The sequence below is a fragment of the Pelodiscus sinensis genome, chromosome 20 (assembly GCF_052426305.1).
Source record: "Pelodiscus sinensis isolate ZL-2025 chromosome 20, ASM5242630v1, whole genome shotgun sequence".
NCBI classification, from domain to species: Eukaryota; Metazoa; Chordata; order Testudines; family Trionychidae; genus Pelodiscus; species Pelodiscus sinensis.
In genome coordinates, this window is record NC_143071.1 from 3,021,228 (window position 1) to 3,032,870 (window position 11,643).

Below are 11,643 nucleotides of genomic sequence, written 5' to 3' on the forward strand. Positions count from 1 at the left end.
GGGGGGGGGGGGGGGGGGGGGGGGGGGGGGGGGGGGGAGCCCGGCCAGGAGGGGAGCGGAGCTGGTCAGATGGATGTGTGTGTGGGGGGGGAACTGGCTGGCAGGAAGCAGGGCTGGTGGAGGGAGGAGGTCGGGGGCAGCGGGGCTGGCCGGGAGAGATGGGGGGGAGTCGGGGGCAGCGGGACTGGCCAGGGGAGGATGGAGGGGGCAGCGGGGCTGGGTAGGGGAGATCGGGGGGGTCGGGGGCAGTGGGGCTGGGCAGAGGAGATCGGGTGGGGGGGGTTGGGGGTAGTGGCACTGGCCAGGTGAGATCGGGGGGGGTTGGGGGCAGCAGGGCTGGCCAGGGGAGATCGGGGGGGGGGTTGGGGGTAGTGGCACTGGCCAGGTGAGATCGGGGGGTTGGGGGCAGCAGGGCTGGCCAGGTGAGATCGGGGGGGGGGGGGTTGGGGGCAGCAGGGCTGGCCAGGGGAGATCGGGGGGGGGGGTTGGGGGTAGTGGCACTGGCCAGGTGAGATCGGGGCAAGGGGACCAGCTGACAGGAGCAGGTCTGGCCAGGAGGGGGTCGGGAGGAGCGGAGCTGGCCAGGGGAGATTGGGAGGAGGAGGGGGGAGAACCGGCCGGCGGGAAGCGGGGCTGGTTGTGGGAGGCGGGGCTGGCCGGGGACCGTCCAACGGGAAGTGGGGCTGGCTGGGAGGTGGTCGGGGGGAGTGGGGCTGGCTGGGGGGAGAGAATCAGCTGGCGGGGAGCAGGACTGACCTGGGCACACGCAGATCCTGGGGTGCCGCCTGATCCGCGCACTGTCGTGGCGAAGCACAAGCGAGTCCGACCCCAGGGATTCCTTCCTGCCCCGGCCTGCCCCCCCTTCCCCGCATAGTTGCTATTGCCTGGCTGGTAGACACACTACACAGCCTGAGCATGTTACCAGCCAGGCAGCTCGCAACTACGTACTGCTGCTCCTAACAATAACAACACTTACCTCATTCGAAAACACCGGACATTTTATGAGTCTGTTATTGTCTTAATTTTTTTCCTGCACAGAACCCTCAAATACCGGCCTGTCCGGTTCAAAACCAGACAGCTGGCAACCCTAGCCAGGCCTAAATTCCGCTGGGGGGGCTGTGAGCACCCTGCGCTTGGTGCCTGCAAGGGGGGGGGAGCAGGAGGGAGCCTGACACCCGCGGTGACGCTCCCACTGCCCCGTGTCTAGACTACACCTCTCTGTCGGCAGAGATGTAGATTAGGCACATCGAAATCGCTAATGAAGCAGGGATTTAAATATCCTGCGCCTCATTAGCATAAATATTGCTGCCACTTTTTTTCGAAACAGTTTTTTCGAAAAAACCCACAAAAACCCGGCAGTCTAGACACGGATCGGTGGAGAGTAAAGCCTTTCTCGACAGATCCTGTAAACCTCTGAATGAGGCCCAGGAGCCTGCCTGACTCTCTTGCTGGGCAGCAGGCTCTGGCAGGGAAGAGGAGCCTGTACGGCCCTGCGTCAGACTACGGGCACTTCCTGCCTTCGGTCTGCCACAGGGTCCTGAGCCAAAAGGGAGCTGCAGGGGGGAATCACGAGATTATTTTAGGAGGGTCATGGGGCTGCCGTCCTTACTTCTCCGCTGGAGAGGGGTGGTCGGAACGTGGCCGGGCGCCCAGCTCTGAAGGCAGCGCCCGCCAGCAGCAGGGCAGAAGTGCGGGTGGCACCACCACCCCCCCGTCGCCCTTACTGCTGGGCTGCTGCTTTCAGCGCTGGGTGGCCAGAGAGAGGCAGCTGCTGGCGCAGGACCCAGCCCTGCAGGAAGCAGTGCAGACGTAAGGGTGACAACACCGTCCCAGAGCATCCTTCCTTCTGTGCTGCTGCTGGCGGAGGCTCTGCCTTCCGAGCTGGGCTCCCAGCCAGCAGCCGCTGCTCTCCAGCTGCCCAGCTCTGAAGGCAGCACCGCCAGCAGCAGTGTAGAAGTAAGGGGAGCAGCACCACAACCTCCCCTAAAATAAACTTGCAAATCCCCCCTACCCTCCCGCGCGCACACACACACACAACACACACGCACACACACACACACACACACACGCGTGCGCACACACGCACACACACACGCACACACGCACGCGCACGCACGCACACACGCACGCGCACGCACACACAACACACACGCGCGCACACACACGCACGCGCACGCACACACACACACGCACTCGCACACACACACACCCGCACACACGCGCACACACACACACACGCACACACGCACGCATGCGCATGCACACACACACGCGCACACATGCACACGCACTCACACACACCCGCACACACGCGCACACACACACACGCACACACACACACACACACACCTCCTTGTTGAGTCAGGCCCCTACAATGACACCCCCGTGACATTTCAAATCCAAATTGCTGAAATCTGGACTTTTACCATTTGAAAACGCCTACGGCTTCACAAGTGACAAAGCTGGAGCCTGGATTTGCCTGGGCTTCATCTGCAGGCACCAGGATCCTGTCCCGGGGTGCTTACAAGCCACTAACAGGACTAGGGCACCAGACACGGAGACCTTCCCGCTTTCCGACCCATGGCCAGAGAGGCAGGATGGTGCCACAGCCCCTAGCTCCAAAGGCTCCCATGAGGTGGGACCTGCCGCTTGTCCGTTCCGCTATTGCAAGAGCTTCTGCAGGGTCAGCCCTCCCCTCCCCCGGCCACCCCGCTTGCCCCTTGGGTGACGGAGGCTTTTCAGGAGTCAGGGTGTGTTCTGTGCCTCCCCCCCCACCCGCGCAGTGCTGTGACCCGGGCCCTGCCCCCTCCACAGGTGCTGAGATGCCAGCTGCTCCGGAGGCTCTGCTCATGCTAAGCTACGCCAAGAAAATCCAAGCCGCCTGCTGCCAGCCTCATGCAAGGGCCCAGGAGGGCAGCAGGGGCCGACAGGTGCAGCTCTCCCTAAATAGCAAGCCCAAGCCTGCCTATAAAACTGGGGACCAGCCTGGCACCTCCCGGGGAGCTTGCCGAGGGCTGTCAGGGAAGGAGCCTGCCACGAAGACTACACCAGGTAAGTGCCAGCCAGAGGCCCCGGCAGGAGTAACCCCAGAGGAGGCATCAGCTGCTCACCCTGCAGGGAGAGCCCAGCTTGGAATGAGCCCCCGGCTCTGCCAACGGGCTCCCCCGGGCATGGCCTGGTCCGCCCCAGGGGGATGGAGGAGGGGGCGAGTTACCAGCCTGGGTGCCAATCCCGAAGGGCCCCGCTGCCCCCGGGACTCTCTGGCTCAGTCCCCGCGAGAAAGCAGCTGCTGGGAGCAGGGTGGCTGCTGAGAGCACAGCCAGCAGCAAGGCGCCAGGCCAGCAGCTGGAGCGGCCGACTGGGGCAGCTCTTTGGTGGGCGTCAGAGGCTGCCCGGCCCAGGGGAGGGGGAGAGGCCAGGTGCCTGGGGGTCCGGGCCCATGGGGTTACTCTGTGCATCCCTGCTTAGAGGCGGCTGGTGAGCTGGGGCTGGCCGGGGAGAGCCCCGCTGGGCATTAGCTGAGCTCTTGGGGCTGGTTCGGTCCCGTTGGGGGCAGGCTGCTGGGGGTGCTTTGCTCTGTGCTGTTAAAAGTTACAAGTCAAAGGGACCCCCCCCCCCGCAGCCCGTGTGAGTGGGACTCTCCATTAACACAATGCAGGAGCCCCCAGGGGGAGCGGCAGACGAATACAACAGCCCACGCCGGCCCGGGGCGGAGGGGCACCCCCCGCCCCCCGCAGAGCTCTCAGCAGCAGGACTCGGGCCTGGTGCCCACGCCCCGCCCGGGCCCTTCCCCCGGGGGCACCTCGTGCTGAGTCAGACGGGGCGCAGCGGGGCCAAGATTCCGCTGGCAGGTTTCGCGCCCCTTGCAAAGGTCACCCCGTGCCCCGGGGCTCGCTCGGGACCCGGCCCGGCGGCCCAGCCGGGGGGCCGGAGCCAGCAGGCGGGCCCCAGCCCTGCAGAAATAGCTGCTGGCGGCTCTGGCGAGCCCGCTGGGACGGCAGAACTATCCGGGCCGCGCGTAACTCTAGAGCGGCGGCGCATCACGCGGCGGGTCCCGGGGAGCAGCCGAGGCCGGGAGGAGGGAGCCTGCTGCCCGCCCCCGAAATAAACACCGGAGCTAGCGGGAGGGTCTGGGATTCCCAGCAGTGGGGGGGGGGGGGTGGAGGGATTCCAGCCAGTGCCAGTCCCATAGTGAGGTCCCGGGGAAGGTCTTCCAGAGGGACCCCCATCCACAGCCAACCCCAGAAACCCAGGGGCCTCTTGGCAGGCATTCGGCAGCTGGCGCTGTCCTGCCTGGCCCCTTCCGGCCCGGGAGAGGCAGGGGCTGAGGCCGGCTGCCCACCTATGGGCGGACACACGGGGACTTGGACAGCAGGTCTGTCAGGAGCTGGGACTCCTGGGTCCTTTTCCCAGCTCGCGCTGTGGGCGAGGGGCCGCCCCGCTCCGGCCCCGGGGTAGAAATCCCAGCGCGAGGGCCCTTCGGTGACACCCGAGCATGCACCGAGCGCCCCCACTGGACCGGGCTGCAGCGAGCAAAGGGACACGCCAGAGCCAACAAAACGGCTCCTTGGGGGGCCGGGCCGTTCGTGTGCCACCAACACACCAGGCCTGCGTGGGGGCCGTGGCCCTGGGGAGGCCGGGCAGGGGCCAGCTGGCTAAGGGGGTCGTGCCCATGTGCCGTGAAAGGGCCCGAGTGCAACGGAACCTCCCACCATGCCAGGAGCTCTCCCTTCGTGAGGGGCCCAGAAAGCAAGTGCCCGGGCCTGGCGCCGTTCCAAAGCAGCCTGACTGGGGGGGCTCTCAGGCAGGGGCTGTCCAGCCGGAGTCCAAGCCCAGGGTGCACCAAGAGCCCAGGCAAGCCAGGCCTCAGGGTCCCCATGACAACGAGCCAGCAGCATCCCCATCACCTGGAGCAAGGGCTCAAATGCCACGGCGGGGATCCCGTCACCTCAGGGACACGTGGCCCCCCGGGGGCCGCCACGGGGCACTGCGGGCGAGGCCTGGCGGGCACGCTCGGGCGCACACGCGGGTGTGAAAGGGGCACGCCCCCAGCCGCCCGCTCCCAATCCCTGCGCACGGCTGGGCTCGTGGCTCAGCTCCCTCCTGCCCTCGCCAGGGCACCGGATGGAGGATTTCTCCCGCCAAGTCAAGCAGATGGCGCTGGCCTTGGGGACGTCGCTGACGGACAAGGACCTCGACCTGCTGCCCGTGGAGATGCGACACCAAGGTAGGGAGGGGGCCGAGGCCGGGCCCGCCCTCGGAGGGGGGCAGGCTCCGGCCCACGCCTGGGGCGCAATGGGGGGAAGGTCACCCAGCTATAGAATCATAGAATCATAGAATCCTAGGACTGGAAGGGACCTCGAGAGGTCATCGAGTCCAGCCCCCCGCCCTCAAGGCAGGACCAAGCTCCGTCTACACCATCCCTGACAGATGTCTATCTAACCTGTTCTTAAATATCTCCAGAGAGGGAGATTCCACCACCTCCCTTGGCAATTTATTCCAATATTTGACCACCCTGACAGTTAGGAATTTTTTCCTAATGTCCAATCTAAACCTCCCCTGCTGCACTTTAAGCCCATTACTCCTTGTCCTGTCCTCAGAAACCAAGAGGAACAAATTTTCTCCTTCCTCCTTGTGACACCCTTTTAGATATTTGAAAACCGCTATCATGTCCCCCCTTAATCTTCTTTTTTCCAAACTAAACAAGCCCAGTTCATGAAGCCTGGCTTCATAGGTCATGTTCTCTAGACCTTTAATCATTCTTGTCGCTCTTCTCTGTACCCTTTCCAATTTCTCCACATCTTTCTTGAAATGTGGCGCCCAGAACTGGACACAGTACTCCAGCTGAGGCCTAACTAGTGCAGAGTAGAGCGGCAGAATGACTTCACGAGTTTTGCTTACAACACACCTGTTAATACAACCTAGAATCATATTTGCTTTTTTTGCAACAGCATCACACTGTTGACTCATATTCAACTTGTGGTCCACTATGACCCCTAGATCCCTTTCTGCCATGCTCCTTCCTAGACAGTCGCTTCCCATCTTGTATGTATGGAACTGATTGTTCCTTCCTAAGTGGAGCACTTTGCATTTCTCTTTATTAAACCTCATCCTGTTTCCCTCTGACCATTTCTCTAACTTGCTAAGGTCAGTTTGAATTATGTCCCTATCCTCCAGAGAAGTTGCAACCCCAGCTCGCCTGGGTTGGGGTGCATTCAAAGTGGCAGGCGAGGGGTAAATGGGACCGGCGGGGGGCGCTGATTTGCGCCTGCCCCGGGCTGGACTGCAGGGCTGGAAGCCAGCAGCAAGGGGCTGGGGCTTTGCGGCCCCTTTGGGGGGCTGGAGGCAGCTCTGCTCACCCCTGCACCTTTCCGCCTGCAGGCGCCTTCAACTACGGCCGGTTCTTCGAGTACATGCGGCAGTTCCAGACGTCCAGCGAGCGGGAGGAGCAGGTGCGCAAGGTCTTCCAGCACCTGGACAAGGACAAGAGCGGCTTCATCGAGTGGAACGAGATCAAGTAACCCCCTCCCCTACCTCCGGGCACACGCCTGCTCCCCGAGACTATCACCCCGGCCTAGCCCCGCGCCCCAGCTCTGCTCCGGGGGGGCTGAGCGGGTCCCGCAAACTCCTCCTGAGCCTGCCCCCTCTGCCCGGCAGGTACATCCTGTCGGCGGTGCCCAGTGCCGTGCCCGCCGTGCCCCTGTCCGACGAGGAGGCCGAAGCCATCATGCAGGCGGCGGACACGGATGGGGATGGGAGGATCGATTTCCAAGGTAGGGATGTCAGGCACGGGGGAGGGGGACTTTTGCCCCGGGGTAGCCAAGCTTTGCTTCCTGGACCCCTTTCCTTGGGGTGGGCCCTGTGGAGCTGCACACTGGAGCGCTGGGCGGGAAATGCCAGTCAGTGGAGACTCCGCTCTCCCCCTCGCTGCCCCCCGGGGCTGTCTGGGTGGCACAGGAGACCAGCTGCAGCCTCTGGCGTCCCACCGGCCGTCGCCCCGGCCTCTGCGGCGCCACCAGCCCTGCCGCCTCCTCCCCAAAACCCCGACACCGTATGCTCCTCTTCCTCCTCCTCCTCCCCGAAACCCCGACACCGAGCGCTCCTCTTCCTCCTCCTCCTCCCCGAAACCCCGGCACCGTGTGCTCCTCTTCCTCCTCCTCCTCCCCGAAACCCCGACACCGAGCGCTCCTCTTCCTCCGCCTCCTCCCCGAAACCCCGACACCGAGCGCTCCTCTTCCTCCTCCTCCTCCCCGAAACCCCGACACCGAGCGCTCCTCTTCCTCCTCCTCCTCCCCGAAACCCCGACACCGAGCGCTCCTCTTCCTCCGCCTCCTCCCCGAAACCCCGACACCGAGCGCTCCTCTTCCTCCTCCTCCTCCCCGAAACCCCGACACCGAGCGCTCCTCTTCCTCCGCCTCCTCCCCGAAACCCCGACACCGAGCACTCCTCTTCCTCCTCCTCCTCCCCGAAACCCCGACACCGAGCGCTCCTCTTCCTCCTCCTCCTCCCCGAAACCCCGACACCGAGCGCTCCTCTTCCTCCTCCTCCTCCCCGAAACCCCGACACCGAACGCTCCTCTTCCTCCTCCTCCTCCCCGAAACCCCGACACCGAGCGCTCCTCTTCCTCCGCCTCCTCCCCGAAACCTCGACACCGAGCGCGCCTCTTCCTCCGCCTCCTCCCCGAAACCCCGACACCGAGCGCTCCTCTTCCTCCGCCTCCTCCCCGAAACCCCGGCACCGAGCGCTCCTCTTCCTCCTCCTCCTCCCCGAAACCCCGGCACCGAGCGCTCCTCTTCCTCCTCCTCCTCCCCGAAACCCCGGCACCGAGCGCTCCTCTTCCTCCGCCTCCTCCCCGAAACCCCGGCACCGAGCGCTCCTCTTCCTCCTCCTCCTCCCCGAAACCCTGGCACCGAGCGCTCCTCTTCCTCCGCCTCCTCCCCGAAACCCCGGCACCGAGCGCTCCTCTTCCTCCTCCTCCTCCCCGAAACCCTGGCACCGAGCGCTCCTCTTCCTCCGCCTCCTCCCCGAAACCCCGGCAGCAAGCGCTCCTCTTCCTCCGCCTCCTCCCCGAAACCCCGGCACCGAGCGCTCCTCTTCCTCCGCCTCCTCCCCGAAACCCCGACACCGAGCGCTCCTCTTCCTCCGCCTCCTCCCCGAAACCCCGACACCGAGCGCTCCTCTTCCTCCTCCTCCTCCCCGAAACCCTGGCACCGAGCGCTCCTCTTCCTCTTCCTCCTCCTCCTCCCCGAAACCCCGGCACCGAGCGCTCCTCTTCCTCTTCCTCCTCCTCCTCCCCGAAACCCCGGCACCGAGCGCTCCTCTTCCTCCTCCTCCTCCCCGAAACCCCGGCACCGAGCGCTCCTCTTCCTCCGCCTCCTCCCCGAAACCCCGGCACCGAGCGCTCCTCTTCCTCCGCCTCCTCCCCGAAACCCTGGCACCGAGCGCTCCTCTTCCTCCGCCTCCTCCCCGAAACCCCGGCACCGAGCGTTCCTCTTCCTCCGCCTCCTCCCCGAAACCCCGGCACCGAGCGCTCCTCTTCCTCCTCCTCCTCCCCGAAACCCCGGCACCGAGCGCTCCTCTTCCTCCGCCTCCTCCCCGAAACCCCGGCACCGAGCGCTCCTTTTCCTCCGCCTCCTCCCCGAAACCCCGGCACCGAGCGTTCCTCTTCCTCCGCCTCCTCCCCGAAACCCCGGCACCGAGCGCTCCTCTTCCTCCGCCTCCTCCCCGAAACCCCGACACCGAGCGCTCCTCTTCCTCCTCCTCCTCCTCCCCGAAACCCCGGCACCGAGCGCTCCTCTTCCTCCTCCTCCTCCCCGAAACCCCGGCACCGAGCGCTCCTCTTCCTCCTCCTCCTCCCCGAAACCCCGGCACCGAGCGCTCCTCTTCCTCCGCCTCCTCCCCGAAACCCCGGCACCGAGCGCTCCTCTTCCTCCGCCTCCTCCCCGAAACCCCGGCACCGAGCGCTCCTCTTCCTCCGCCTCCTCCCCGAAACCCCGGCACCGAGCGCTCCTCTTCCTCCGCCTCCTCCCCGAAACCCCGACACCGAGCGCGCCTCTTCCTCCGCCTCCTCCCCGAAACCCCGGCACCGAGCGCTCCTCTTCCTCCGCCTCCTCCCCGAAACCCCGGCAGCAAGCGCTCCTCTTCCTCCGCCTCCTCCCCGAAACCCCGGCACCGAGCGCTCCTCTTCCTCCTCCTCCTCCCCCCCGAAACCCCGGCACCGAGCGCTCCTCTTCCTCCGCCTCCTCCCCGAAACCCCGACACCGAGCGCTCCTCTTCCTCCGCCTCCTCCCCGAAACCCCGACACCGAGCGCTCCTCTTCCTCCGCCTCCTCCCCGAAACCCCGGCACCGAGCGCTCCTCTTCCTCCGCCTCCTCCCCGAAACCCCGGCACCGAGCGCTCCTCTTCCTCCGCCTCCTCCCCGAAACCCCGGCACTGAGCGCTCCTCTTCCTCCGCCTCCTCCCCGAAACCCCGGCACCGAGCGCTCCTCTTCCTCCGCCTCCTCCCCGAAACCCCGACACCGAGCGTTCCTCTTCCTCCGCCTCCTCCCCGAAACCCCGGCACTGAGCGCTCCTCTTCCTCCGCCTCCTCCCCGAAACCCCGACACCGAGCGCTCCTCTTCCTCCGCCTCCTCCCCGAAACCCCGGCACTGAGCGCTCCTCTTCCTCCGCCTCCTCCCCGAAACCCTGACACCGAGCGTTCCTCTTCCTCCGCCTCCTCCCCGAAACCCCGGCACTGAGCGCTCCTCTTCCTCCGCCTCCTCCCCGAAACCCCGACACCGAGCGCTCCTCTTCCTCCTCCCCGTGCAGAGTTCTCCGACCTGGTGGCGAAGGAGAAGATCCCCAAGAAGTAAGGCAGGAGGCAGAGAAAAAGCAGCAACCCCCCCCCGCCGCCGTTCCTGGCACCGGGCCGCCTGCTTGGGGGGCAGCCGCCGCTGGCTGCCCCGGGACTGCGCTTGTGCTGCCTGTTCTGTCGCCTAGAAGCCCATGTGGAGGGGAAGGGGCTGGGGAGGGAGGGGAACGGTTGTGGCCTCCCCTGGCCTGAGGGGGAGGGGGGGCAGGTCCCAGGCTGCATGCCAGGCCCGGAGCAGGTAGGAGGCAGATCTGGGCCAAGGGAGGAGGGACCGACAGGGGGAATCAAACCCGCGACCTCAGGAGCCTCTACCGCAGGGGTGGGGAACCTAAGGCCTGAGGGCCAGACGCAGCCCTTAGCTTACCTGGATCTGGCCCTCAACGCTCAGGGCTCCCCTTGCCCCATTGGGAGCCTGCACTGGCGCTCCAGCCCCTTGCCCCATGCCGTCCTCTCGTGGGGCTGGAGCACAAAATCTCCTAGCCCAGGCCCCCCCCAGGCTCTGGTGCGCAAGGGGGGGTGCGGGGAGAGTCTCTCTCCTTCTCAGGGCCGCGTCAGCGAGGTTTGGGGGGTTTCTTTGCTTTTCACTTGCAGCCCCCAACTGTGGGTCGGACCCAAAACCGGTTCCCAGCCCCGCGCTGCTGCATGAGCGAACAGCCAGCTGGCTCGCCGCTAAGGCCGTAGAGGCAAGTCCTTGTTCTCTCCGGGCAAGGTCTTGGTGCCACTCCCGGGGAGAGCAGGCGTGTGGGTCACCTGGGATGGTGCCGCATTCCCACCGGCCTCCCAGCCCAGAGCATCAGGGCCAGCCTGGCCAGGGCTGGGAGCAGAGACAGAGGAAAACCAGCGCCAGAGCGGCTTGAGCCTTGGCCCGCCTGCTTCCCTTCCCCCTGCTCCTGAGTCCAGCACCGTGCCCAGGGCCAGCTGGCTGCTCTCTGCCCTGAGAAGGACCAGTTGGCCCCTGCCCCGGCCCCTGGGGCCGCCTGCCACATGCAGCAGCTGCTCTCGCGCGAGTAGGGAGGGGGGAGCAAAGAAAGCCCCCGGTTGCAGCCTCCGCGCCTGGACCGCAGCCCTAGTGCCGCTCGCATGGAGCGTGTCCCTTTCCTGCACGAGGTGACGCTCCAAATAAAGAATCTCTCCAGAGAGCCCTCCTGTGGCCAAGCCCTCTGCTTTCGCCTGGTGATGCTGGCCCAGCTCGGGGCAGGGGGAAGAACTCGTGCTGGGCCCCGGCCCCTCCCTGCAGCCGGGTATTCCTGCTGGCCCCAGGGTTCGGGGCCGCAGCCGGGCAGAGGGCAAGTCGCAGCAGAGAGAAGCCAGGAGGCCGGGCTCCGGGCCCAGGGAGAGAACCCCCCTCTTCGGCATGCAGCACCAGGCAGACAGCTAGGGCTTCAGGCAGCCCTGGAAACAACGCTGGGCTGCGCCTGTTCTCGGAGCCCCGTGAGCCCAGCTCTGGGTGCAGGGGGGCCGGCCTGAGGCCACTTGGGCTGGCGAGGACGGACCAGAGAGACACGAGGAGCCAGGGAAGGAGCTGGCCCGAGGGAGAGGCGACCCCAGTGGGATGGGGAGGCTGACGGAGACCACACGGCCTCGCTGTAGGATGATCTTGCGCCAAGAGGAATTTGAAAAGGACGCCCAGAGAAGGGGCGGGCAGGCGCCTGTGCCGAGGTCACAGCCCTGGAGCGATTCCCAGCGCGGCGGCTCCGGCCCTGGATTGGAGAGGCCTGGCTGAGACGCAGCGGGACTCCTCCCTGAAGGGGGAGGCTGTGAAGAGCCTTGTAGGGCAGGTGCCGTGTCCCCGC

At 66.0% G+C, this 11,643-nt stretch overlaps 1 protein-coding gene across 1 annotated transcript; it reads left to right on the plus strand.

The window, feature by feature from the left end:
- Positions 1 to 2,973: 2,973 nt before the first annotated feature.
- PVALEF (parvalbumin like EF-hand containing) lies at positions 2,974 to 10,985 on the plus strand. Its single transcript, XM_075904066.2, has 5 exons — positions 2,974 to 3,051; positions 5,117 to 5,227; positions 6,382 to 6,517; positions 6,658 to 6,773; positions 9,808 to 10,985. Exons 2-5 carry the CDS (start codon positions 5,125 to 5,127, stop codon positions 9,849 to 9,851), a joined length of 399 nt encoding a protein of 132 aa, XP_075760181.1. The 5' UTR covers positions 2,974 to 3,051; positions 5,117 to 5,124; the 3' UTR covers positions 9,852 to 10,985.
- Positions 10,986 to 11,643: the final 658 nt, after the last annotated feature.

Coding starts and splice junctions, on each gene's coding strand:
- PVALEF (XM_075904066.2), top strand. CDS start 5,125: ATGGAGGATTTCTCCCGCCAAGTCAAGCAGATGGCGCTGGCCTTGGGG. Junction 6,518..6,657: donor ATCGAGTGGAACGAGATCAA/GTAACCCCCTCC, acceptor TCTGCCCGGCAG/GTACATCCTGTCGGCGGTGC. Junction 6,774..9,807: donor TGGGAGGATCGATTTCCAAG/GTAGGGATGTCA, acceptor CTCCCCGTGCAG/AGTTCTCCGACCTGGTGGCG.